The sequence below is a fragment of the Zootoca vivipara genome, chromosome Z1 (assembly GCF_965207765.1).
Source record: "Zootoca vivipara chromosome Z1, rZooViv2.hap1.1, whole genome shotgun sequence".
NCBI classification, from domain to species: domain Eukaryota; kingdom Metazoa; phylum Chordata; class Lepidosauria; order Squamata; family Lacertidae; genus Zootoca; species Zootoca vivipara.
Window position 1 is genome coordinate 3,514,009 of NC_142583.1, and position 23,861 is coordinate 3,537,869.

The following is a 23,861-nucleotide window of genomic DNA, read 5'->3' on the forward strand; positions in this document are numbered from 1 at the left end:
GGGATAGTTTCTAGGTGTATATTACTTTTGTAACTTAAGCCTGCCTTCTGGGATCCATTTGTGAACAGAATGTGTGAGTAAACTCTTTTTATACTTTTATAGAAGACTGTCGTGTCTATCTTTTTATGAGGGACTGAAGGGGAAATTACCAACGAAAGTTATTTTAGAGGCTTTAGTGAGCCTGAGCAAACACATCCACTGTGCAAGTTTACAAAGGGGGGGTGTTACTCTGCTAAATTGTAGAACTTGTTAACACAAGTTGGAAAGGATATAATCAAACAATATATCCTCTCCTGGATCCCTGAACATTCCCACAGTTTTTAATTCTGATTTCGTGTGATGTGTGAACCGGGCCATTTTGCTTGTTAGGTAGTATATTACTTGCATGTGCCCCATTCTTTCTTTTGGGGCCCTCCACCCCACCTGCAATAGAGGAAACACATTTGCACATGACACAAAATGCATGCAGCTCAAAGTTTTATGCAAATTTGTATGCTCTTTCGAGAGAAGGGAGGAGGACCCAATCCACATCTGTGTCCTGGGCCCAGGAAATCCTGTTGACATCCTTGGTTCAGATATTGCAATGTACTCTCCGCGCAGCTGCCCTTGGAAAGTGTGTGGAAGCTGCAGTCGGGCAGGTATATAAATAGCCCTTCACGTAGGCTTTGTTCGCTAAGAAAAACCTCCAGGCATTCAGACACAGAAGGTTATGTAAACGGAAAGGGCGCTGTGGCTATTGCTGTGTTGCAAAGCGTTAAAGTAGATGGGGGTGGGCTGCTGGATTGGTGCAAAGTTCTAGTGCTCACCTCCAGCATGACTGGCTCTCCCAATTTTATTCTTATCCATTTGCTTCCAGTCACAGTTCTAGGGGGTCCGTGGCGGAGCATCAGCCTTGCATTCAAAAGTATAATCCCTGGCATTTCCAAACAGGAATGGGGGAGACCCCCGTCTGAAACCCTGGAGACCCTCTGCCAGTCAATGTAGACAGTATTGAGCAAAATGGATGCCATGGTCTGATTCAGCGTAAGGCAGTTTCCTATGTATGCAGGCACTCCTATCTTAGGAAAGGTAGCCTTCCTTGCCTGTACACTTTTAGGACTGGTAAATAGGGTTGCCACCTGTCCCTAGAAAAACATAATTGTCCTCCCCCCCCCATTTTTTTTAAAGAAAAGTGTCCCCTGTCCTGTTCGGACTTCAAACATGACGCATGTTTTCACGTATTCAAGCTCCTCCCCCTCCCCCTCCAAACTTCACATCCAGAGAGTGGATCCGGTGGGAGGAGGAGAGAGAGAGCCTGAGAGGGAGTTTGTGGGGGCCGAGGAGGAGCACTGAGATTGAAGGTTCTGTATGCAAAGTGATGCTTAGAGCACTGAGCCTGTATCCTACATTTTCAATACCGTACACTTCATTGTGCTCATGTCCTGCTTGTAGATATATGATGTCATGTGTAGGACATATGGGCGGGGCCAGAATTAGGTCCAGAAGCGCCCCCCCCCCCTGGTTAAAGCCTCTTACCACCCTTCCAGTCTGGATCATCCCTCCATGTCTGCAGTTGACTTCTAACATCCCATTCATGCAGCTGCTAATTCAGTGAATGACAACTCTTTTAGTTTGGCCCTCAAGTGCATCTGAATTGGCTGAGTAAGCCAGCTCCTTTCAAGAAAAATTACGTACATGGCATGTGGATGCTGTGAATTTGCCAGCCTGTGGCAATAAATAATTAACATGTACTATTTTTTCACCTGCCAGATGTAACACACCTGAAATGATGTTCCCTGAAATATATAATTCAAGTTTATTGCTTTCTCTAACAAGCTCTGGGTGCCCTGAGAAGTTTTGTAGGTTGCCACCTTTAGTTCCCTTTTTCTTTTTAAACAACAACTTTATTGTCTTTTGTGATAATGAGAAAAGATAATCTCTTGAAATTCTGTTTTTTTGTAAAAGGGTTACAGCGTTACCTCAGATGATATAAGGATGATGCCTAGAGACATCCTAACTAACCTTGTATATTTCAATATATATGTGATTTTTAGCTCCCCGATTCGCCCCTCAACCTGTCCCGTATTTTGCCCGACCAAAGGTGGCAACCCTACTGGTGGGGTCACATCAGTGGTCGCATCCAGAGCAGCTATTTTAGTTGGGGTGTCACTTCTTTGGAATTCCCTCTCGGAGGAAACACCACCAGATCCTGGCCTTATAAATAACTACCTTGATGCAAGATAGGCAGTTGGTCTCTTTGTGGTGCGTTCTGACTGTCAGGGGCTTTCCAAGTCATCAAGCAGATATTCCTAGCCAAGGAGAAAAAGAGAGATGCGCGGATTAGATTTAGGAGCGTCTGCTACTGGATTATGAATGCTCCCTATGTTTCTGTTTATTTCTTCATTACATTTGGATCAGTATTTTCTTCCAGCATTACCTTTCCATTTTGTTTTGCTTTTGTCTCTTGCAGTTATCCATGTGGCCCTATTTATTTGGGATGATAATTGTGCCATCACTCATCCAAATGGCAGTCTTGCCTTTTCTTCCGGAAAGTCCTCGCTTTTTGCTGCTTGAAAGACACGACACAAAAGCGGCAGAAAAAGGTGCTGTTCTTCTTCTTTTTCCCATCATTTGTCTGTTTGCCTCGAAAGACAGGATTTCCCCTGAAAGTGCAAATATCCCTTTGTTTTGCAGTCTCCTTTCTTTAACTCCAAGAGTCCTACAAAAATTGCATAATATCAAAACACTCGAGGCACTCGCAATCTGCTTTTCCACCGTGCAATTCTGTTTCATTCAAAGTATCTGTCTCCTGCAACTAGGGCTTTCTTGGTGGTGGCACCTGCCATATGAAGTGCCTTGCTCAGCGTGGTGTGCCAGCCCTCATCCCTAGGATGTTTTCAGGTGACCAGTTGACAGGACTGCTCAAAAAGATCTTCTTCAATTTACTGTTAGCTCTGCTGGTTTGGTTTAATTTTTATGATGGCGTTTAAGTTGAGGATTGCTTTATGTTTTAAAATACTGTTTTTTGTTTTGACATTCGTACCTAAATAGGCAATGGCTATGCCTGCAGGTTTGCATTCTCCAAATCTCCAGGGTTATAATCCTAGCATGTATTTGTGGGTGGGTGGTTTTTTTTATTTCTTACAGTATTTGTATCCAGGAGCTGAATCAATACCATATTCAGCACTACATCTGTGTTCCCATGGACCTCAAGTGTACACAAAGTCTATGAGATGAACCAAACTCATATGAAGTTCCTGGTATAATTTACATGGAGGCAGAGCTATAGAACCATTTTTTTAGCCAGGAAAAAAGAAATGTTTGATGCAAATTAACTCTTTGATCCATTGTGTCTGCTTGGTCCGAACGCAACCACAATTTGTATTCTAAACAAATATATGATTTGTGGGTTTACAGCGTTTCAGACCTTTCTTGGCAAATCTGATGTGTCCTATGAAGTGGAAGACGTTTTGGAGGAGAGTCGAGTTCAGAGAAACACGCAGATAGCATCGATCTTCCAGCTTTTGTGTGACAGCAGTAAGCGATGGCAGATCCTCACCGTAATTGTAACCATGGCCTGCTACCAGCTCTGCGGTCTTAATGCTGTAAGTGAGATACATTTCTATGTTTTGCTCCAATGTTTCAAGATCTGTCTAGAATATTTCTAGAATGTTTTGGTGACGGCCTCAAAACCCTGAATGGAAGGGCTTTTAGAAAGGCAAAATGAAGGGTTTGTCCTCTCATAGGATCATAGAATTGTAGAGTTGGAAGGGACCCCATGGGTTATCCAGTCCAACCCCCTGCAATGCCTCTTTCAGACCAAAGTCTCCTTCCCCTGCAAGCCTGGGCTCAGAGGGCCTTTAATCCAGCACTATCATTCCCCTGCCAGCCCCCCAGTGGATCAGAGGGTAGAGCCAAACCGGTGATAAGCACTGTTACCAAAAATAATCAGTGTTTTTATTGATACACAATGTTTAATTCAGCAAGTAGCACTGGGCAACTTTATACCAGTGGGCGTGATGGGATTTTTACTCCTTTTCTCCTGCAGCTCCCAATCCTCTGGATAATTCCTCTAATCCTTCTAGCAGATCTTTGAGGCTGCAGGGGGAAGGGTGGAAGGATAAGTCCCATTTGCCAAAGCAGATATCTGTTTCCCAAGTGGGATGCCACCATTGGATATAGCCCCTTATCTTCATACTATGAACTTTGAAGAAAGATGCAGCAACATAAGGCAAAATATGGTGCACTGATTCTTCAAAACACATTCCTAAATTCCCTAGTATTGATGGGATAGATCTCATAGTTATTGAGCCAATGCTATTGTCTTCAGCTCAGTAATAATGTTTGTAGGTAAGTAGGTGTGTTTTGTTTTGTTTTGTTTTTTGTGTGTGTGTTTGTGTGTGTGTGTGTGTGTGTGTGTGTGTGTGTGAGAGAGAGAGAGAGAGAGAGAGAGAGAGAGAGAGAGAGAGAGAGAGAGAGAGAGAGAGAGAGATGCATTAACTCATTTTTCCTGTTGAATCTTTGTTCTTCTTTTTCACTGGTTATGCCTTACTCCCTGACCCATTAAACTTCCTGAAGGGCAAATTCAAGTCCAAGTCAGATCACTAAGTTAACAACCTGATTTCAGTCTTTTTCTGCCAGCAGTTGCAGAATAGCTGTTGGCTGGCCAATCTCCCTCCCTCCTTCCAGCCACTATGAGAACAGGATGCTGGAGCAATGGTCCAGTGGCCTCATCCAGGAGAAGATTCTTATGTTCTTAGATGCAGTAGATGCCTTCTTTTCATCATAACTACCAAGCCTAGGCAGCCCCAATATATTGCATTTGGCTCAGATGAAATGGGATCATCATGCTTCACTTTGAAATACATGGAAAACATTCTTTCACAGAGACTGACATCTGCGGAGCAAATCCAACACCCCAAATGAATTCTGTTGCTCTCTAAATAAGCTACCTGGGATGATGGCATGACCACATCTAATTAAGGGATAACTTGAAAATTACTATGTGTCCTTTTCAAAAAGGAAAACCTTTTGCACCTTCCAAAGCAATTCGTAACAATTTTTTGGCAGTATCTTTCTAAGAGTTAATTAGATGTTACTGAGAAATTCTTCGCTGTCTGCTGTGGATAAGAGGAAAATCGCACTTCATCATACCTTCAATAAACCTACAAAAGACATCCCACAAAAAGTATAGCTTTCGACTAACTGCAGGATTTCAGTACTAATGACAGGCTTGTTCTGTTCCCTGTTGTGGATACTTTACTGAGAAAAGATATGGAATTATCTTGTCATCTATTCGGTTTACAGCTCTTCTTATAATTATACTTACAAGAAATAGAAAAGTGCCATGTGTAGTGAAATAACCAAGGCAGGTTTTTTTTCCCTCCCCAGTCCTGCACTTGAAGTGCTGGAAATAGAATGGGAACATCTGGGATTGTGGCAAGAAGATGTAGTAGATGTCTTCAAAGAGAAGGGGGAATCTCGAAATGAAGTGATATTGATTCCCTCTAAGAATTACTCATAGAGTAGGTTTAAAGACTCAGTAGAAATGGTGTGTGCCATGTGGGGTTCTGCACTCTTGAAAAAGCTGTGAGAGAGCATCCCTTTGAGGGTGGAGAGTTGCAACAACAACAACAAAAACTTAACATAACCTAGCAGTTCGAAAGCAGGTCAAAATGAAAGTAGAAAAATAGGAACCGCTACAGCGGGAAGGTAAACGGCGTTTCCATGTGCTGCTCTGGTTTGCCAGAAGCGGCTTTGTCATGATGGCCACATGACCTGGAAGCTGTACGCTGGCTCCCTCGGCCAATAATGCGAGATGAGCGCGCAACCCCAGAGTTGGTCACGACTGGACCTAATGGTCAGGGGTCCCTTTACCTTTACCTTTAATTGGGAGAGTTTAGTTATTTAAGGGCTAGGTTGGAAGAGGATGATAAATAATAGGTTACGGTTAGGGAGAAGCGTTGAGAGTGTTAAGCAGCACAGACAATAACACTGTCCTGTTGTTTGCCTATATCTTTTTCCAGATTTAGCCATTTGCTAATGTCCTGAGCTTCCAGCTAGGGTAAACTGAAAAATAATACAGTATATCAACATATTGTTTCTTCTTCTTTAAATTTACAGTCAAGGGACTTTCCAGACGATCGCTTTAGAGAGCAACTGTTGCTGCTCCTACGTTGTGTGAAATTCAGATTTCTTTCCTCAATAAAGCACTTTTCTTTTTTGCAGGGTGGGAGGCTGCCATAATGTTTTACATTATGGTACACCCAGCTCATTGTATTTATATAACACCACAACGTTCAACAAAATCTCTACATATTAGATCAGTCGCGTGTTTCTAATTTGGTTTATTAAAGTGCTCCAGCACAATTGGAGCACAGAGTTGTGCTGTTAACGTCCGGTTGGATGTTACTGGGCAAGATGCTCAACACAGTAATTTGCATCCTTTGGCCAGTCCATCACTACTGAGGCATTAAATGTATGTAGTCTTACGTTGTAATTAGATTCTAAAAACCTTTTTGAAATCAAATAACTGAAAAGAAATGGTTTCTTGTTACAGATTTGGTTCTACACAAATGACATTTTCAAGGGGGCTGGACTAAGTCCTGAAATAATCCCATATGTTACTTTAAGCACAGGAGGGGTTGAGATTTTGGCTGCCATTTTCTCCGTAAGTACTGTGTCTTCTATGCCCTGTAGAATCCTTTTAGCTTCCTCCTCTTTGGATTTGATGTGGCATTTTCAGGCAAAAAGCAGACAGAAGGGGCTATGTTTTATAAACTTTATTCAACTTTACTCAATATTTTAAGAGGTTGGGATGCAGAAAATTTCAAGTCTGCAGTCATTATGAGTTCTCAATAAATTAGATGAATCTAGTTTATTGCTGTATTAGTTTTTCATTTATTTAAATAGCACCATTAATGTGTGTATGTCATAGAATCACAGAACTGGAATGAGTCCTGAGGGTTATCTCGCCTAACTCCCTGCAATGTAGGAATCTCAACTAAAGCATCCATGTGTCCCATATTACAGAGTACTGCATAGCTGCCAAGTCTCCCGTATTCTCCGGGAAATCCCCGTTTTTCCAGCTGTTCTTAGCTGAAAAAAAAATGGATTTTTTTGTTTTTCCCCGGTTTATTCTGGCGCGGCGGCCATTTTGGAACTGGGCGGAGCATGCTCAGAAGCGACTTTTGATGCTGCTCTGCCCAGTTCCAAAATGGCTGCAGCGCGACTTCCGGTCTGCTACTTGCGGCCCGGTCCCTTATTTCTCGGACAGCAACTTGGCAGGTATGGAGTACTGTGAACCTTGCTATCTAAAATCCAGTACAGGGAAGAAGAGTAGGGGGGTGGTAAACAGTGAATAAATATGTTATAGTTCTGAATTTAGGCCAATGTTTATTTTAGCCTATGTCACCACAAAGGGGAAGAAAGGGGGGAAAGGGGGGAGAGAGAGAGAGATTGTTTTCTGTGGTACAAAAAGCCTCATGTTAGAAAATGACCACAACCATTGAGAACTAGTTACTTTTAAAATGTAGGGCCTATATACATTTAAAAGGATGCACAGTCCAGACCCATTTACTTATTTTAAAAGCATATGAATAACTTTTGTGCCCTGAAATCAGTGATGTTCACAGTTCCAATCCTGAAAGCAGTGGGACTTGCTTGTAAGAGAAAGCCTGCCTAAGACTATGGTTGGATCATGTCATATATTTAACAGTGTACAAGTAATTTACAAATATGTCACAATCAAAATTGCCCCATAGCTGGCTTTCTTCCTGAGGATGAAAAGATGCTGTGGGGACTTCTGTCTGTTCCCTCACTGCGGAACAGCTCAAGGGAGCAATACTGAGCAGGCAAAAGGCAAAGCAGCCCCAGTCCTGGTCTGCCTCTTTGCTTAGCTTGGGTACTTATAATTAATTCATCTTAAGGGGGGGGAGAATTATGCAACTACAATAAATGAAATGTGAGCCTCATTCACCTGTCGGGGTGCATAGGATTGCAGCCTCCAAGTGGAGGGGGCGAGATCCAAGAATGTATTACTCTATGTTTGTATATCAACTTGATGAATTTATTCAAATGGGCTGCTCAGCGATTACCCAAGTCCTAAGCCCGCTTGCTTTTGCACTTCATTTGACTAGACCTGCTTAGGAACAGCCTTGATAAACATAATTCATATTCATTGCTCTCGATAAATTGTAAGATCAGTGCAGCTGAGCAAAGCTAGGCAAAGCAAACGCTGAAGTCAATGCCATTGATTGTGTTGACTTTTTTTTAGTCCTTTCCATGCAGAAAATTCTGCTGCTTTGTTGTCTTTGATATTATATCCAGTTCCGACAGAAGGCAAGTTCCCATAGCAGCAAAGCTAAAAATGGAATGTGAGGTCATGAGCAAGGAGGAATGAAAAAACTGCCTGGTTTAATTCAACTTTTAATTAATTAATGCAAGAACACATGCTTAATAAGAGGGGTGTGCTGCAGGAGCCACTAAAAGTGGAATTGCAACCAACTTTCCACGGAGCCAAAAATGTAATGTGGTTTTCTGTGCATGTGATGTGCAGGCATGTGTGAATTGACCCACTGGCAGAGGCTCAGATGCCCCTAATTGCTGACACTCTCCCTAATATTCTCTTATATGCTTTCATGACACTTCTCTAGGTGCATGGTTAAATTAAATATTTCTAATATAAAACATGCAGAGTTTTTGAAATAGTTTATGCACAGAGTATACAAAGTAACACAAAGTAGGTACTCATTACTCCATGTGTGCAGAGCCTCTGAAAATTCACTCTGACAAACACTGGTGAGCACCCTTTAGAATATTAATACTGTTGCTAGTGTGACTTAATGGTATATTAATTTGGTTGTAAACGGTGGACACAAACCATTATTCCACTTCAGTGCAGTTTATGCAGCAGACCAATGGTTTATGCTCTATATGATTTTTTGATCTAATCATGCATTTCATATATAGAAATTTACAACACCTGGAATATGAAAAAAGTTGTGCATGTTCCAGTTTGGAGAGTTTTTTGTTTGTGTTGTTTAAAGTATAGCATTGTGATCCAAGTGACTAATCCTAGCATCTTTAGGATTCCCTGAGAGACATGGACTCCCATTGCCCTTAGATTGATCTGTGAGGAGTTACAAGAGTTGACCACGTAAATCCAGGATGCCTCTGGTTTCATTAGAAAACGAGACACTGTTTATCTTTCTTCCTCAGGGCTTAGTGATAGAACGACTCGGACGCAGACCTCTTCTGATCGGGGGGTTTGGCTTGATGGTCCTCTTCTTTGTAATACTCACTGTGTGTATGACTTTACAGGTATGTAAACCTGCCCTGCTCAGCTTAAATATCAGACAATTCTCCTTGCTCTTTCTTCTACACAGTGTGTGATATTTAATGTGCAACTTTGACATTGAAGTCATGTGTGAGTTAACTATTACACCGTCAGTTATTTATGTCCTTTTAAAATTACGTTTAGCCAAGAGAAAACCAAAAGCTTCACAACTGAAATTGTTCTTGGAGGTTTCAAGATGAAACAGTTTAGGGATAATAAAGTGTTTCATTCACTACCCATTTGTGTAAGAGAAAAACGAGGGGCTAGAACCTTTTCCCACAACGTCTCTTGATCATTTGTATAAAAGGAAACTAATACAATAATAATATAATATAATATAATATAATATAATATAATATAATATAATATAATATAATAACATGATAATACTATTTTAATCTAACCTTGGTTCTCAAAACTCTGGTTTGTTTGAACTAGGATTAGTAAAAATACTATCTGGGATCAAACATATTCATTCTCCCTATCCTCCTTTATTCTGGCTTGCATAGTGTGTGAGCATTGCTGCTAACCCAGACTGAAGAGATCGCAGAACTCCAATTCACTTTGAATTGTGAGGTTGAGGTTGGTAATGCATAATTCCCAACACAACCATGGTCCCTAAACCATAGTTCAGCATTCATTCTTCAGCAGCCCTAATTCTGTGTTTTAAATACAGTGGTACCTCGGTTTATTAACACAATTGGTTCCGGAAGTCTGTTCATAAACTGAAGCGTTCATAAACTGAAGCGAACTTTCCCATTGAAAGTAATGGAAAGTGGATTAATCCGTTCCAGACAGGTCCGCAGAGTACTCAACCTGAAGCGTACTTAACCAGAAGCATGGGTGTAATTGGTTCCGGAAGTCTGTTCATAAACTGAAGCGTTCATAAACTGAAGCGAACTTTCCCATTGAAAGTAATGGAAAGTGGATTAATCCGTTCCAGACGGGTCCGCGGAGTACTCAACCTGAAGCATACTTAACCCGAAGCATGGGTGTAATTGGTTCCGGAAGTCTGTTCATAAACTGAAGCGTTCATAAACTGAAGCGAACTTTCCCATTGAAAGTAATGGAAAGTGGATTAATCCATTCCAGATGGGTCTGCGGCGTTCATAAACCGAAAATTCGTAAACTGAGGTGTTTGTAAACCGAGGTTTCACTGTATGTGTATCTGAAAGATTATATCACTCATATATATCCTGTTGCTTTTTGGCAATTTCGTTTTAAATATTTTGATTTAAAAAAGTGAATATTTGTTATTTGCTCTAAATGTCAGGAGCCCAACATGATTAACATTTACTTTCCAAGTGGCTATTTTTTAAATGGTCAAAAGAAGGTTCTGAAGGAGGTCACAGAACTAAGTAGTAGAAGTCATTTTCATCCCTGACTTGTTTCTCTCCTGTTGCATCGATTATTGTACAGCTTCTGTTGCTCCAGAGGGCATCTCTCAAACTGATGAAAGCTATAATTCTGACAGGTCAAAACAGCAGGCTTTGGGTGAACTTTCAGTACATTGTCTTTCCCCAGGCAAAGTCATGATCTCCGTTCCTCACACAAAGGTTAACACATATTTCCCAGGAAAGAGTTGCTTCAAGTAGTGTGCAAACATGAGCATATCTACATTTTTAGCCAGAGCTTGGATGTAGTAAGTTGCCTTATACTGATTCCACCCAGATAAGCCTCCCAGAGTGGCCATTTTCAGGCCACCCTTTTGAGGTAGATATGCTGAGGATTGAAGACGGGGTCTCGCAAATGCACAGTATGTGTTTTATGACTAAGTTACAGCTCTTCCCCATGTGTGGCTTAACACCTTCGTCATTAGACTCACTGTTCAGTACAGATCAGTTGCCATTCTGTTTCATTTAGATACAGGTACAGTATATTAAAAATAGAAGCAAATAGGCCAAGCTGAAGTGTCTTTCTTGGTCAGGGTTGGATTTCCGCACAGACAGAAGATTAAGGGGGTCAGACACAGGCCACATAAATCAAGTAGTCCAAAAGACCAGTAGCAGGCCACAGAGAGACCAAACGTCTGACGAGATAGCTGGATCGCACCTGGTGGCCCACCAAACTTTCCTGGAAAAGGGGACCTCCCCTGCCCAAGGTCCTACTCCTAGAGGAATGAGTGGCCAAGTTCAACAGTCAGATAACCTTGCAAATCCCCCCATTCAGCTTTTGCGAGGGGTTTTTCATCAGAGGAAAATAACTGATTTTTTTAGTGGCTCCCCTCTCCCCGTATTAAAGTTGAGCCAACCTTCTGAATGACAGGTACTCGGAAGAGTGAGGAATCCCCAGCCTTCAATATTAAGTTGGAACATTGCTGGATGGAAAAGTAAAAAATTAGATCGAGAATTTCAAAAATATATTAATTCCTTTCTTATCATATTATTACAAGAAACTTGGGTGGAGGAGGAAATTGAGATAAATGGCTTTGAGTCAGAGGCAGAAGACAGGGTGAATGGCAGACATGGGGTCAGGTATCAAATTAGGCAGGTGCCATAGGCAAAAACAATAACAATAACAATAACAATAATAATAATAATAATAATGTTGGGAAAGATTGAGGGCACTAGGAGAAGGGGACGACAGAGGACGAGATGGTTGGACAGTGTTCTCGAAGCTACGAACATGAGTTTGACCAAACTGCGGGAGGCAGTGGAAGACAGGAGTGCCTGGCGTGCTCTGGTCCATGGGGTCACAAAGAGTCGGACACGACTAAACAACAACAACAACCCTGCTCATCTGGGTGGCTTCCAACCGAATATTGAAAACATTACAACTATAATCAAAGACAGGCTGGTGATCAGCACTAGATTGGGGAGGGAGGCGAGGCGAAGTCGTCCATATGGTTCTCAGTCCATTGAGTTGCTGAAGACCCCAACCTGGATTTAGACCCAAACAGACTGCTCTTAGTTCCTCAGGTCATGGCTAGTCTGAAGAGCCGTACTTCCAGCTTTGAACATTGTATGGGTGCTGCTGCAGCATAGCAGAGATTGGGGTACTAATTCCCACCACTTGAGATGCCGGAATCTCTACTTTGAGACCTAGAACGATCCTTTAGAACGATCCATACAGTATTTCCATTTTTGCTGCTTTTTTTGTTACTGAAGTAAGCGGTCAAGTGGAAAGAGTTCTTAAACCCAATGATATATACTGGGTTTATTTGTAGCAGTGCATGCCTTTCTGACATGATAGTTTGTGTATGCCATTTTGAGTAGTTATTCGCTGGCGCAGAAATGATAAGCCTCATATCACCACGCTCTAGGGGCTGTGTTACTTTGCAAACCAAGGAGTTCATCTTTTTTATTATTATATATTTATTTATACCCCACCTTTCCCCCTGAGCAGGACTCAAATAAAAACAGGAACCGCTAAAAACATAGAGAAATCAGTAATCAAAATACAATTGAACACTGATAGAATATATATTGAATATATATATATATATATATACACATACACACACACACACACACACACACACACACACACACACACCATATACAGTGGTACCTCTACTTACGAATTTAATGCGTTCCGAACACACATTTGTAAGTCGAAAAAATTTGTAAGTCGAATCCCATAGAAATGCATTGGGAGAAAAAATTCGTAAGTAGAAGCAACCCTATCTAAAAATTCGTAAATAGAAAAAAATCCTATCTGAACAGCATCCAAGATGGCGGACGGAGCTCCATTTGTAAGTAGAAACATTCGTAAGTAGAGTTATTCGTAAGTAGAGGTACCACTGTATACTCAAGTATAAGCCTACTTTTTCAGCACCAAAAATGTGCTGAAAAAGCCACCCTCGGCTTATATTCGAGTGAGGCAGCGGAGAAAGGCACAGGACCTGGGGTTTGGAGAAGCGCTGCGCTGCGACTCTCCGAACCCCCGTCCTATGCCTGCTCTGTGCAAGGCAGCGGGGAGGGAGAAGCGGCGAGGAAGGGATCCTTCCTCGCCGCTTCTCCCCCCACCCCGCCGCCGACAGCTGGAAAAGACATGGGATGGTATTTATTTTTATTTTTGAAATTTACCAGTAGCTGCTGCATTTCCCACCCTCGGCTTATACTCAAGTCAATAAGTTTTCCCAGTTTTTTTTTTTTGTTGTTGTTATTTTTGCTTTTTGAAGTAAAATTAGGTGCCTTGGCTCATATTTGGGTCGGCTTATGCTCAAGTATATACAGTATATAAAATCTGTTTAAAACATACCAGCATATTATTACTATATATTTAGTAATCTTTTTCTATAGATCTTGCATTTTTGCGTGCATGACTACAGAATCTAAGAGTACAGAAAGCCTGGATGATTGTTGGCACTTATTATAACCATGACTTCTATGTATTTGCACATTAGTAATACCTCTCCAATGTATTTTTTTCAGGATCAAGCAGTCTGGCTTCGATACCTCAGTATAGTCTGCATTCTTGCAATAATTGCATCATTTTGTATTGGACCAGGTAACAATTTTTTTTCAAATGAATTTAAGTGAACTATCAGCCACTCATACTGAAGTCTGTTGTATTAGGGGCAGTATATTTCCTGTTTTAGCCTATGAATGTCCATCAGGGTGGGAGTGTTGAAACAGACGAGGAGAATTCAATGCTTATAATGACAATATGAAGTACGGTGTGTTGTAGATACGTTCATCTACCTAGGTTAGTACTGGAAGGCACCATTGATCTGACTGTGGGTTCTGACGTCTCTTAGCCATAGCTGCCAAGTCTTCCGTATTCCTCAGGAAACCCCCGTTTCTCCAGCCATTTCCCACTGGCAGCCTGGATTTTAAAAAAACCCGTAAATCCCCCGGATTCTTACCGCCCGGGGAGGCTCCTTCTGTGCATGTTGGGAGTCTCTGGACATGCGCAGAAGCGATTTCTGGTGCTGCAGCCATTTTGGAAATGGGCAGAGCATGCGTAGAAGCGACTTCCAGTGCCACTCTGCCCAGTTCCAAAATGGCCGCAGCGCGATTTCCGGTGCCACGCCGCACCGATCCCGAATTTTTCAAGCTGGGAGTTGGCACCTATGCTTTTAGCTGTAAGCTTACAATGGATTGTATCCAATTCCTCTTCTCTACAGCCCCCTGCACACCACCAAAATGTGCTCTGGAGGGTTGGGAGACCTTCTGGAACAGATTTTGGGGGCACGAAGGGAGAGGACAGGAAGGAGAAATCCTGTTGTTGCATGAGCGGAACTCTGCTTACAGAGTGTTGGATAAAACCCAGTGTTTCTAAACCGAATATTCTTCTGACTACTTATAGACAAACTTGAGTACCCTCCTGTAATTTACAGTATATGTACTTCATGAAGTCATCCATAAGACATCAATAATGAATTTTAATCTGAGGTAAATCGGGGCTGGGCAGAAGGTAGATCTACTGGTGGATCTCCAGATGATTTGCACCAGATTGACAAAGGTTTTGGACTCTCAGTTTAGCAACGGAAATTTGCTTGTTTAGGAGGAGTCATACTCTACCATTTCAGCATAAGCACAATGCTTTAGGGAAGCTTACCACATGTTAAAAGCAACTAAATGGCAATATATATAGTTTCTAAATTAGGCTGTTAGAGAGTCTTTGACCTCAGGTGTAGATATGTATCTACAAGTTTCTCATGGGGAGCAGTATGGCTCTGCTCCCCAAAGCCACCAATTTGCATCTAGCTCATAGGTAGGCAACCTAAGGCCCAGGGGCCAGATCCAGCCCAATCACCTTCTCAATCTGGCCCGCAGACGGTCTGGGAATCAGCATGTTTTTACATAAGTAGAATGTGTCCTTTTATTTAAAATGCATCTCTGGGTTATTTGTGGGGCATAGGAATTCGTTCATATTTTTTTCCAAAATATAGTCCGGCCCCCCAAAAGGTCTGAGGGACAGTGGACTGGCCCCCTGCTAAAACAAGTTTGCTGACCCCTGATCTAGATTCAACCCCAAATATCCCCCTACCTGAAACTTTGGGGAGCCACTGCCAGTCATTGTAGACATTACCAAGCTTGATGGACTTGAGAGCTTCATATCTTCCAAGTAATTATTTTGCTTGTAGCTCTGGTAAAAGAAGCAATGCCTGGAGTCTGCCTGAGCTTGGTGTAAAATGGTCCCTTGAGGAAGTTATGTTTTGATGCATTTAGGTAGTTGAAGTTTATATGGGTAGGAATTGAACCGCTAACAACTTTAGGCCTGAGGTGCAAAAAGTATGCATGTAAATGTTAGCTTACACTTTTCTAATAGAACCTGCAGAAATACATTTGACAGTGCTGTTCAATCCATTACTGAAAGTTATTTTATCATTTGATGCCAGCTACAGTTTAGAACTTTCATAGTTTTTAAAAGCAAATACAGTTTTCTCTCTTTTGTTCCAAATGGTAGTCTATTTTTGTGCACAGCTTTTCCCCCATTACGACTCTGTCAGTCATAACTTCCTAATGTGTTTTGGACTCACACTGAAGCAATCTGAGCAGAAATATATCACAGTGAAAACTTTGCTCTTTTTCTTGCTCAACTAGCTATCTCTAAGGAAAATACATAGTTATGTGGCTTTAAAAGTGATTTAGACAATTACTGGAAATTAGAAATGGGGAGAGTGCTTTTGCAGTCAGACCTTGCTTCCTGTAGGGCAAAGAGGACCAGATTTGATGAAGTGAACATGCATGAGAGCCAACCAAAGTTGTTGAGCAGTTGAGCTTTTTTAGGATTGAAGTTGTTAAGCGTTGTGGTTTTTTTTACAATTTTACCCCAAAGTTGTTGAGCTTTTTTTACCCCAAAGTTGTTGAGGTTTTTTAGGATTTTGCCCCAGGAGTAAATCGACTGGCGGGCCGGATTAGGCCCCTGAAACGGACTTTGGATGGACATGCCTGCTGTAGGGGCATCTGGTTGGCCAATCTGGAAACAAGAATATGGAGAACATGGGCTTTTGGCCTGATCCAGCAGGGGTCTTATGCAGTGATTAGGAAGCAGTTCACAGCAACATCTATGATATTTGAGACAAGCTGCTCTTTTCTTTTTGGATACACCAATGGGTGGTTATTTTCACTGTCACCTGTGAGTTTACTATTATCCAGATCAATAAAGAACTTAGGAGTTTTAAAAATCCACCCAAAGAAATTATTATCATCATCTATTATTATTATTATTATTATTATTATTATTATTATTATTATCATCATTGATAATAATTTTGTATAACCTCCTTCATCTGATGATCTCAGGGCAGTTCACAGCATAAAAATACAAGATAAAACACAAAATGCATAATAAAAACAAGAACAAAAAACAAACCCATAATTCCCCCCTCCCACAAACACTTTTGAAAGGACGTAGAATGTTAATCAGTGACAGGCCTGGTTGAAGAGGAATGTTTTCATTTTGCCTAAAGATATGTAATGAAGGCGCCAGCCAAGCCTCCCGGGGGAGAGCTTTCCACAAGTTGGGAGCCACCACAGAAAAGGCAGGTTCTCGTGTTGCTTCTCCTGGAGGAGGCACAGAAAGAAGGGCCTCAGATGATGTATGAACCAATCTTTGACTACAGGAATATGCAGATTTCAGAACTTCCTGACAGTAAGAGCTGTTCGGCAGTGGAATTTGCTACCAAGGAGTGTGGTGGAGTCTCCTTCTTTGGAGGTCTTTAAGCAGAGGCTTGACAGGCATATGTCAAGAATGCTTTGATGGTGTTTCCTGCTTGGCAGGGGGTTGGACTGGATGACCCTTGTGGTCTCTTCCAACTCTATGATTCTATGATTCTATGACACTGATATTTATAAATCTGTTGCAGTGACCTGGTTTGCATGACATGCTAACTAAACTTTGGCTTAGCAAGACCACATGAACCTGGGAGCTCCCAAAAAGGAACTTGTAGCTGTTTTGCTGCTTACCAATGTTTTACTCAAGGTGTGAAATCCAAACTGAGGCTCGTAGTGAAGCTCTCTCCTCTCTAACCACGAGCCACAGTGTGTCGTGCAAACCAGCTCAGTTCATACAACTTCATGTTATTTTAAAATAAATTAAGCCAACAGCTGACAGCAAATGAGATGGTGCACATTTTATCTTCTGTGTACATTTGTCTTTTTAATGCTTTGAATTTTAGGCTTAAAATTAAAATCAGATAATTTTATGACAGCTGCGGCCTAACTGATGTGATTGTCTTTCCTTGAAGCCTCGGTTTGTGTTCCTCCTTCCATTATGCTCAACTTCATACTGAAAAAGACAATGTGATTGAAGTGAATCACTCTGATAATTATGTTTGCTCCATTAACTTTGTGAACTCATCTTGAAGCCATCTTGCTATAAGACTCCTACAAGAGAGCTTTCCGCTGTACTATCCAATGATTGGAACAAAAAATTAAATAAATAAAGAAGCGTTTTAGCTTTTAAAAATGTGTCTGCACAAACCTCTCGATCTAGTGATCATATGTGGCTCATTTTGAGTGGGAGACCGCATAGTTTAGAAGAATGGTGAATCAGTATCACCCACCCTAATAATCGACACTGTGGAGACTGCAGCTATTGCAATTGAAACTTGTAATATGTAATCATTATGTGATTGTTGAAAAGTGTGTGTGTGTGTGTGCGTGTGCGTGTTTCAAGCCAGTAGGTGGTAGGAATGAAACAAAGGAAGAGAAAACCTAATGAAGGACACTGATACACATGTGAGAAGGAAGCTCAGCCTTCGGTTAGACAGGGGGAAAAGCATTTCGACATATTCCTGTATATGATGTGTAGTAAGATTCTCCATTTGGCACTAAGTGAAGCTGAACCAAAAGCTCTCCAAGCAGAACTTTCAGCTCAAAATTTGAAGTCGGGAGAGGGGAGGAAAAAGAGGGTACTTTGAATTTGGGGTTGAAATATTTCAGTGCAATCCTTACGATTCCTTACTTTTGCACTTGGCAGCAGCAACAATTCCTCTTTTTAAGCTTACTTTAGCTACTGGTTGTAGGGGCAGCAGATCTCTTTGTCGTACCCAATGGCCACCTGAATGCTCCTGAAATCAGAGAACTACATGCATCATGAAATAGCATCGTTCTGTGAAGCATTCAGGGGGAGGAGTCCCCCCAATTGCAGTCTCCATTTACCCTGTAGAAGCCTCCTCAGAATGACCCTCTGACAAGCAGCTGCTGCAAACAGCAGCAAACAATTGTTAAGGGGGTGGGGAGAGAATGAGATATGGAACCGCTGCTGCTATAGCCTGTGAAGGCAGTGAAAGGGCTCTAAGACTTTCCCTGCTAGCCTCCAAAACAAAATGGACAAATGGGGTGGCAAATTCAAAGGAGACCTCAGCCCTAATGCAGTTAACCCATTCAGAAGGCACTTTCATCATGCTCAGCCATGCATTGTCTTGCAAATTTCACCCTATTTTGTCAGTTGACTGCAACATAAAGGGGAAGCTTTGTTGACTGAATGCTGCAATCCTAAACATATTTTCCCAAAATTTACATTACGTACTGTGGAATCAGAGTTTTAATGTTTTCACCTGGTGCTAGAAGAGCAGGGCCTCAGCAGGGCTAAAGGGGCCTAATATGGAAAGGATCTCAGTTTTCCTTACATGTCATGTCATATTAAAATGACACCACTGCTTTAGATTTTTAGCTAGTATTTTTAGCCCCCAATGCAAAAGTCTTAATATGATTTGAGGTGTTTCATTAGCCATTCTGATGGCCCTTTGTTCAGACCACACATGTGGGATGTAAATGATATTGTTTCTTCACCAATGCCAAGCCTATTACTCATGTATTGTAGTAAAAAAAAAAGTCAGAGATGGTGAGCTGAAACAGGAAAATTTGTGGGGTTTTTTACAGATTAGAAACATGTTTACTGATCATCGTAAAGGTAAAGGGACCCCTGACCATTAGGTGCAGTCGTGACCGACTCTGGGGTTGCGCGCTCATCTCGCATTATTGGCCAAGGGAGCCAGCATACAGCTTCCAAATCATGTGGCCAGCATGACAAAGCTGCTTCTGGCGAACCAGAGCAGCACATGGAAATGCCGTTTACCTTCCCGCTGTAGCAGTTCCTATTTATCTACTTGCACTTTGACGTGCTTTCGAACTGCTAGGTTGGCAGGAGCTGGGACCGAGCAAAAGGAGCTCACCCCGTCACAGGGATTCGAACCGCCGACCTTCTGATCATCAAGCCCTAGGCTCTGTGGTTTAACCCACAGCGCCACCTGTCTCCCTTACTGATCATCTTACCCTTGTCTTTTTTGTTGCAGGTGGGATCCCATTTGTCCTTACGGGAGAGTTCTTCGCTCAGTCTCAAAGGCCCGCTGCATTCATGATTGCCGGGATAACAAATTGGCTCTGTAACTTTGCCGTTGGACTTCTTTTCCCTTACATTCAGGTACGAGCAATCTTAACATTTAACTTAGCTGTTTGGACTGTTGCCAGAAATGGAAAGTGCCTTAATTCTCACCATAAACCCAAAGACTTTTGGATAATGAATGAAACCAAATCCTAACCCATACAAGGTAGCACTGGCCTTCTTTTGTTCGGATGTTTGTAGCCCCAGTCCTGCAGCTTTTAAAGGCAGCAGGTCTAAAAAGTCTAAAGGTAAGTGAAGATGCCCTTAACAGAATGGCTATTCAAATTCACCACTGCTTCAGCTCAGCCTCCACAAGGGAGGAGGATTTAAATTTACCACATTTGTAGTTTCTGTATGTAGTCAAGTATAGTAAAGGAGATGGCCAGCCTTTTTCATTCCTCTCCCAAATATTGGACACTGTTGTTCAAGTTTTAGTACTGTTTTTAAAGTGTCTAGTCCTTAAAAGAACCTTTTAATGAGGGTGAAAGAGGAAAGCGCAAAATATAGTCTGAAGCTCAACATCAAAAAAACCAAGATCATGGCCACTGGTCCTGTCACCTCCTGGCAAATAGAAGGGTTCTTGGGTTCCATGATCACTACAGATGGTGACAGCAGTCACGAAATTAAAAGACGCCTGCTACTTGGGAGAAAAGCAATGACAAACCTAGACAGCATCTTAAAAAGCAGAGACATCACCTTGCCTACAAAGGTCCGTATAGTTAAAGCTATGGTTTTCCCAGTAGTGATGTATGGAAGTGAGAGCTGGACCATAAAGAAGGCTGATCGCCGAAGAATTGATGCTTTTGAATTATGGTGCTGGAGGAGACTCTTGAGAGTCCCATGGACTGCAAGAAGATCAAACCTATCCATTCTGTAGGAAATCAGCCCTGAGTGCTCACTGGAAGGACAGATCGTGAAGCTGAGGCCACCTCATGAGAAGAGAAGACTCCCTGAAAAAGACCCTGATGCTGGGAAAGATGGAGGGCACTAGGAGAAGGGGATGACAGAGGATGAGATGGTTGGATAGTGTTCTCGAAGCCACCAACATGAGTCTGACCAAACTGCGGGAGGCAGTGGAAGACAGGAGTGCCTGGCGTGCTCTGGTCCATGGGGTCACGAAGAGTCGGACACGACTAAATGACTAAACGACTAAACAACAACAACAAAGTCCTTATGGCTGCCGAAATACTTGGATGTGTGTGACAAAGGGCTGGATCCAAACTTAGTGAACTTATTGAAATCAATAAGGCAAATTAGGCAAAATATGAGACCCGCAGGTTTCAGTGGGAATAAACTACAATTAACTCATTGAGTTAATGTCCTTATGGATTACTTCAAATCTGTTCTACTGTTGACAATACTGTTAAATATACTTCAAATAAGCTCCTTGAGCTCCACAGCTCCATGCATGGCCGCTGCTTGGGATGTAGGAAGGTGGATTGTTATCACCCCACAGAAGGAACGCATGTCGGTATCAGATAAGCAGGGCCAACAAGCCCATGAGGCAAGGAAAGACGACTGCCTCAGGTGGATCCTCAGGGTCCATGGGAGCAGCTGATCTGGCTTCCAAAGAATGCATCACCGGCATTGGAGGCTGGATCAGCCTCCTCCCCAATGCAGTGGCGTCCCAAGGGGGCGGGAGGGCGGTGCGCCCCGGGTGCCATGTCTGGAGAGGTGACAAGAAGGCACCCCGTGGGGCGCTCGCCCTGCCACCCCTGGGCACGGTGGCGGGAGCAGCCATCGCACCATTGCAGCCACATGTGGAAGATGCCACCACCGTCCGTACAGCGCTCAGGGAAACCGCTAGGTACAACACATGTGTAGTGTCACACGCATGCGCTGTATGTAGTGACGCCGCACGTGTGCTATACATAGCAGTTTGCCACCGGCGCTACCCAAGCGCCGTATGGATCCCTCTGGCGCCGCTACAGCCGCAAGTGGAGGATCCCTCTGCCGCCGTTGCAGCAGTGAGCAGAGGATCCCACCACCGTCCGAATGGCACGAACGGCTCAAGCGGTGGCAAACCGCTACATACAATGCATGTGCGGTGCTGCATGCATGCGCTGTATGTAGCGATGCCGCACATCTGCCGTACATTGCAACGGCAAGCATGCGTTGTATGCGCAATGTGTGCGCAGCCAGCAGTTTGCCCCGCCCCAGGTGTCAGTTAGCCTTAGTTCGCCCCTGCCCCAATGCCACCTCTCTTTCCACCCCTAGGGAGGAAATGTTGGGGGCTGCCCTCCAGGGTCTCCTGGGCCCTTTTCCCCACCGCAACTACCTTTGATTCCCACTTCAACCATCATATAAGGTTGACACACACACACACCGTTCCTGATATAGATCTTCATTCACTCCTTCTTTCCTGGTGCGGGGCTCCTTTTGTGGTTTGTCTCAGGTGCCAAAATGTCTTGGTCCGGTCCTGCACATCAGATACACATTGTCATCCCTATCAGATAAGGAGGGCATAAACCCAAGTAGCATATCTTTAATTTGCTGAGATTAAAACCAGTTATTAAGAGCAGAGCTTTGACACAAGACAGAAGAAGCACCCACCCCTGGTCCTGTAAAATAATTAGAGATTTTTATACCTCCTTGCAATTAGGATTCATTTTGGCATGTTGACCCAGCTCTTATTCAGAAGAGAGAGAAAATGTAATAAGTCAGTTTTCTGTATCTTCTCGGGTCCACTAACAGTGGAGCTTCTTGCTAACAAGACATAGGCTCAGCTTGTGCTGAGATCAAAAACTCATGTGATGAATCCTGACAGTACATTCCAGGGACTCTCAGGTCTCGTGAACTAGTGAATATTTACATTTCTTTGGTATCCTGCTTAAAGGTGTATCTGCCCAAGGCATAAAGGTTCTTTTGATCCTGATGCGTGTGGGCAGTGAAGAGATGGGCTGAGCATCTATGAAAATCAAAGGATCAGAATTTAGCATGAGTTCATAGTCACAAATGTATTTCAGTCTCTCTCTGAAAATGTGTCAATATGGCGAGTTTCAGCTCCTCAAACTGGTTACCTGCCAAAACACAGTTTTAATGGTCAGATAAATAAAGGGGCAGTTCACATCATTACCGTACATTCCTGATGTGATTGGGTGTTTTTTTTTTTAAGTCTCCATATGCCAACAAGGAGTTAAATAGGCTCAGTCTCTCATCATTAGATGGCAGCAGGAACCATGGTTTGTGAGGGCACCTGTTCTATGGCATCCTGGATATTTCTTGGTTATTGCCTTCCTTCACAAGCGAGTCTTTGAAACTGCATAGTTTGGTCAGAAGGTGAAGAAAGAGCAAGTGCAATGCAAATATATACAATGCATTAAATATACACATTAACATTTCTGCTTATTCTTTTTGTATAAGCTGCTCTATGCACACACTGCAGAAGAGGATATACATGCTAAATAACAAATAGTATGGTTTTTGCATTTCTTTACAATTTTGCATTATTATTGATCCGTCTCCAAGCACTAACAGCTTGCTTCACACCTCATTTTCTGCACATGTTTTCTTCTCTCCTCCACCGCAGGATTTCTTGATTGAGATCCTTTCTTTCCCCGAAAGTGAAAAAGTGCATTAGAATGTGTTTCTCTTCCCCTTTTTGCCATATAGACAGCGCTGGATTGCCCAGTAACAGTACAATGTGTAGAGCGCCAGCAAAGCAGGGGCACCAAAAAATTGAGGAAATTGTTTTTGACATAATTTTATTTTTCATTTTTTTTAAAATGCATCAAAGTCATCCTCATGGGCAGAAAACAGAACTTGGACTTTCTTACACTCTGCTACATAATCTTATTTTCTGGTTTAGTATTGTTTTATGTTTAATTTGATATGGGGACACCATCCTATTTTCAGCAGGTCTCTAAAGGTCTGGGCCTGTGGATAATAGTCCATAGCAAATGGAACACTGTTCAGGCATGGATAATAAGGCACCTGGTGCTCACTGCTGAAATCTGCCATTTTAAAAAGTGGATGAATTTTGTTCTGAATATTACTTTAGTTTTGCAAAAAGGAAGTGGGTTATCCACCCCCACCCCCAGTGAACTATGAAAAGAATGCAAGGAGCCTCCAAGGATCTTTGCTGCATTTGGTCAGTGTCCTAAAAATTTGTAATTCTATAAACTTGTGAAAGTAGCACTGCCAGTGTGCTTGTGTTTTGCCGCGAAGTCTTATGCATGTTTCAGAAGCAAGTCCTACTCTTTTCAAGGGATTGCAGCCTTAATTAATAATAATAATAATAATAATAATAATTTATTATTTATAC

General features: G+C 42.3%; 1 protein-coding gene across 3 annotated transcripts in view; it reads left to right on the forward strand.

Annotated features, from left to right (window-relative positions):
• SLC2A9 (solute carrier family 2 member 9) overlaps positions 1-23,861 on the forward strand; it is a 68,970-nt gene that overhangs the window by 39,846 nt on the left and 5,263 nt on the right. For all 3 annotated transcript variants that reach the window (XM_060279063.2, XM_088657455.1, XM_060279066.2), the window contains 6 exons: positions 2,450-2,582; positions 3,397-3,584; positions 6,539-6,649; positions 9,199-9,300; positions 13,693-13,768; positions 19,509-19,636. In XM_060279063.2, the coding sequence (XP_060135046.2) occupies positions 2,450-2,582; positions 3,397-3,584; positions 6,539-6,649; positions 9,199-9,300; positions 13,693-13,768; positions 19,509-19,636 (738 nt within the window). The remainder of the gene's footprint in view (positions 1-2,449; positions 2,583-3,396; positions 3,585-6,538; positions 6,650-9,198; positions 9,301-13,692; positions 13,769-19,508; positions 19,637-23,861) is intronic.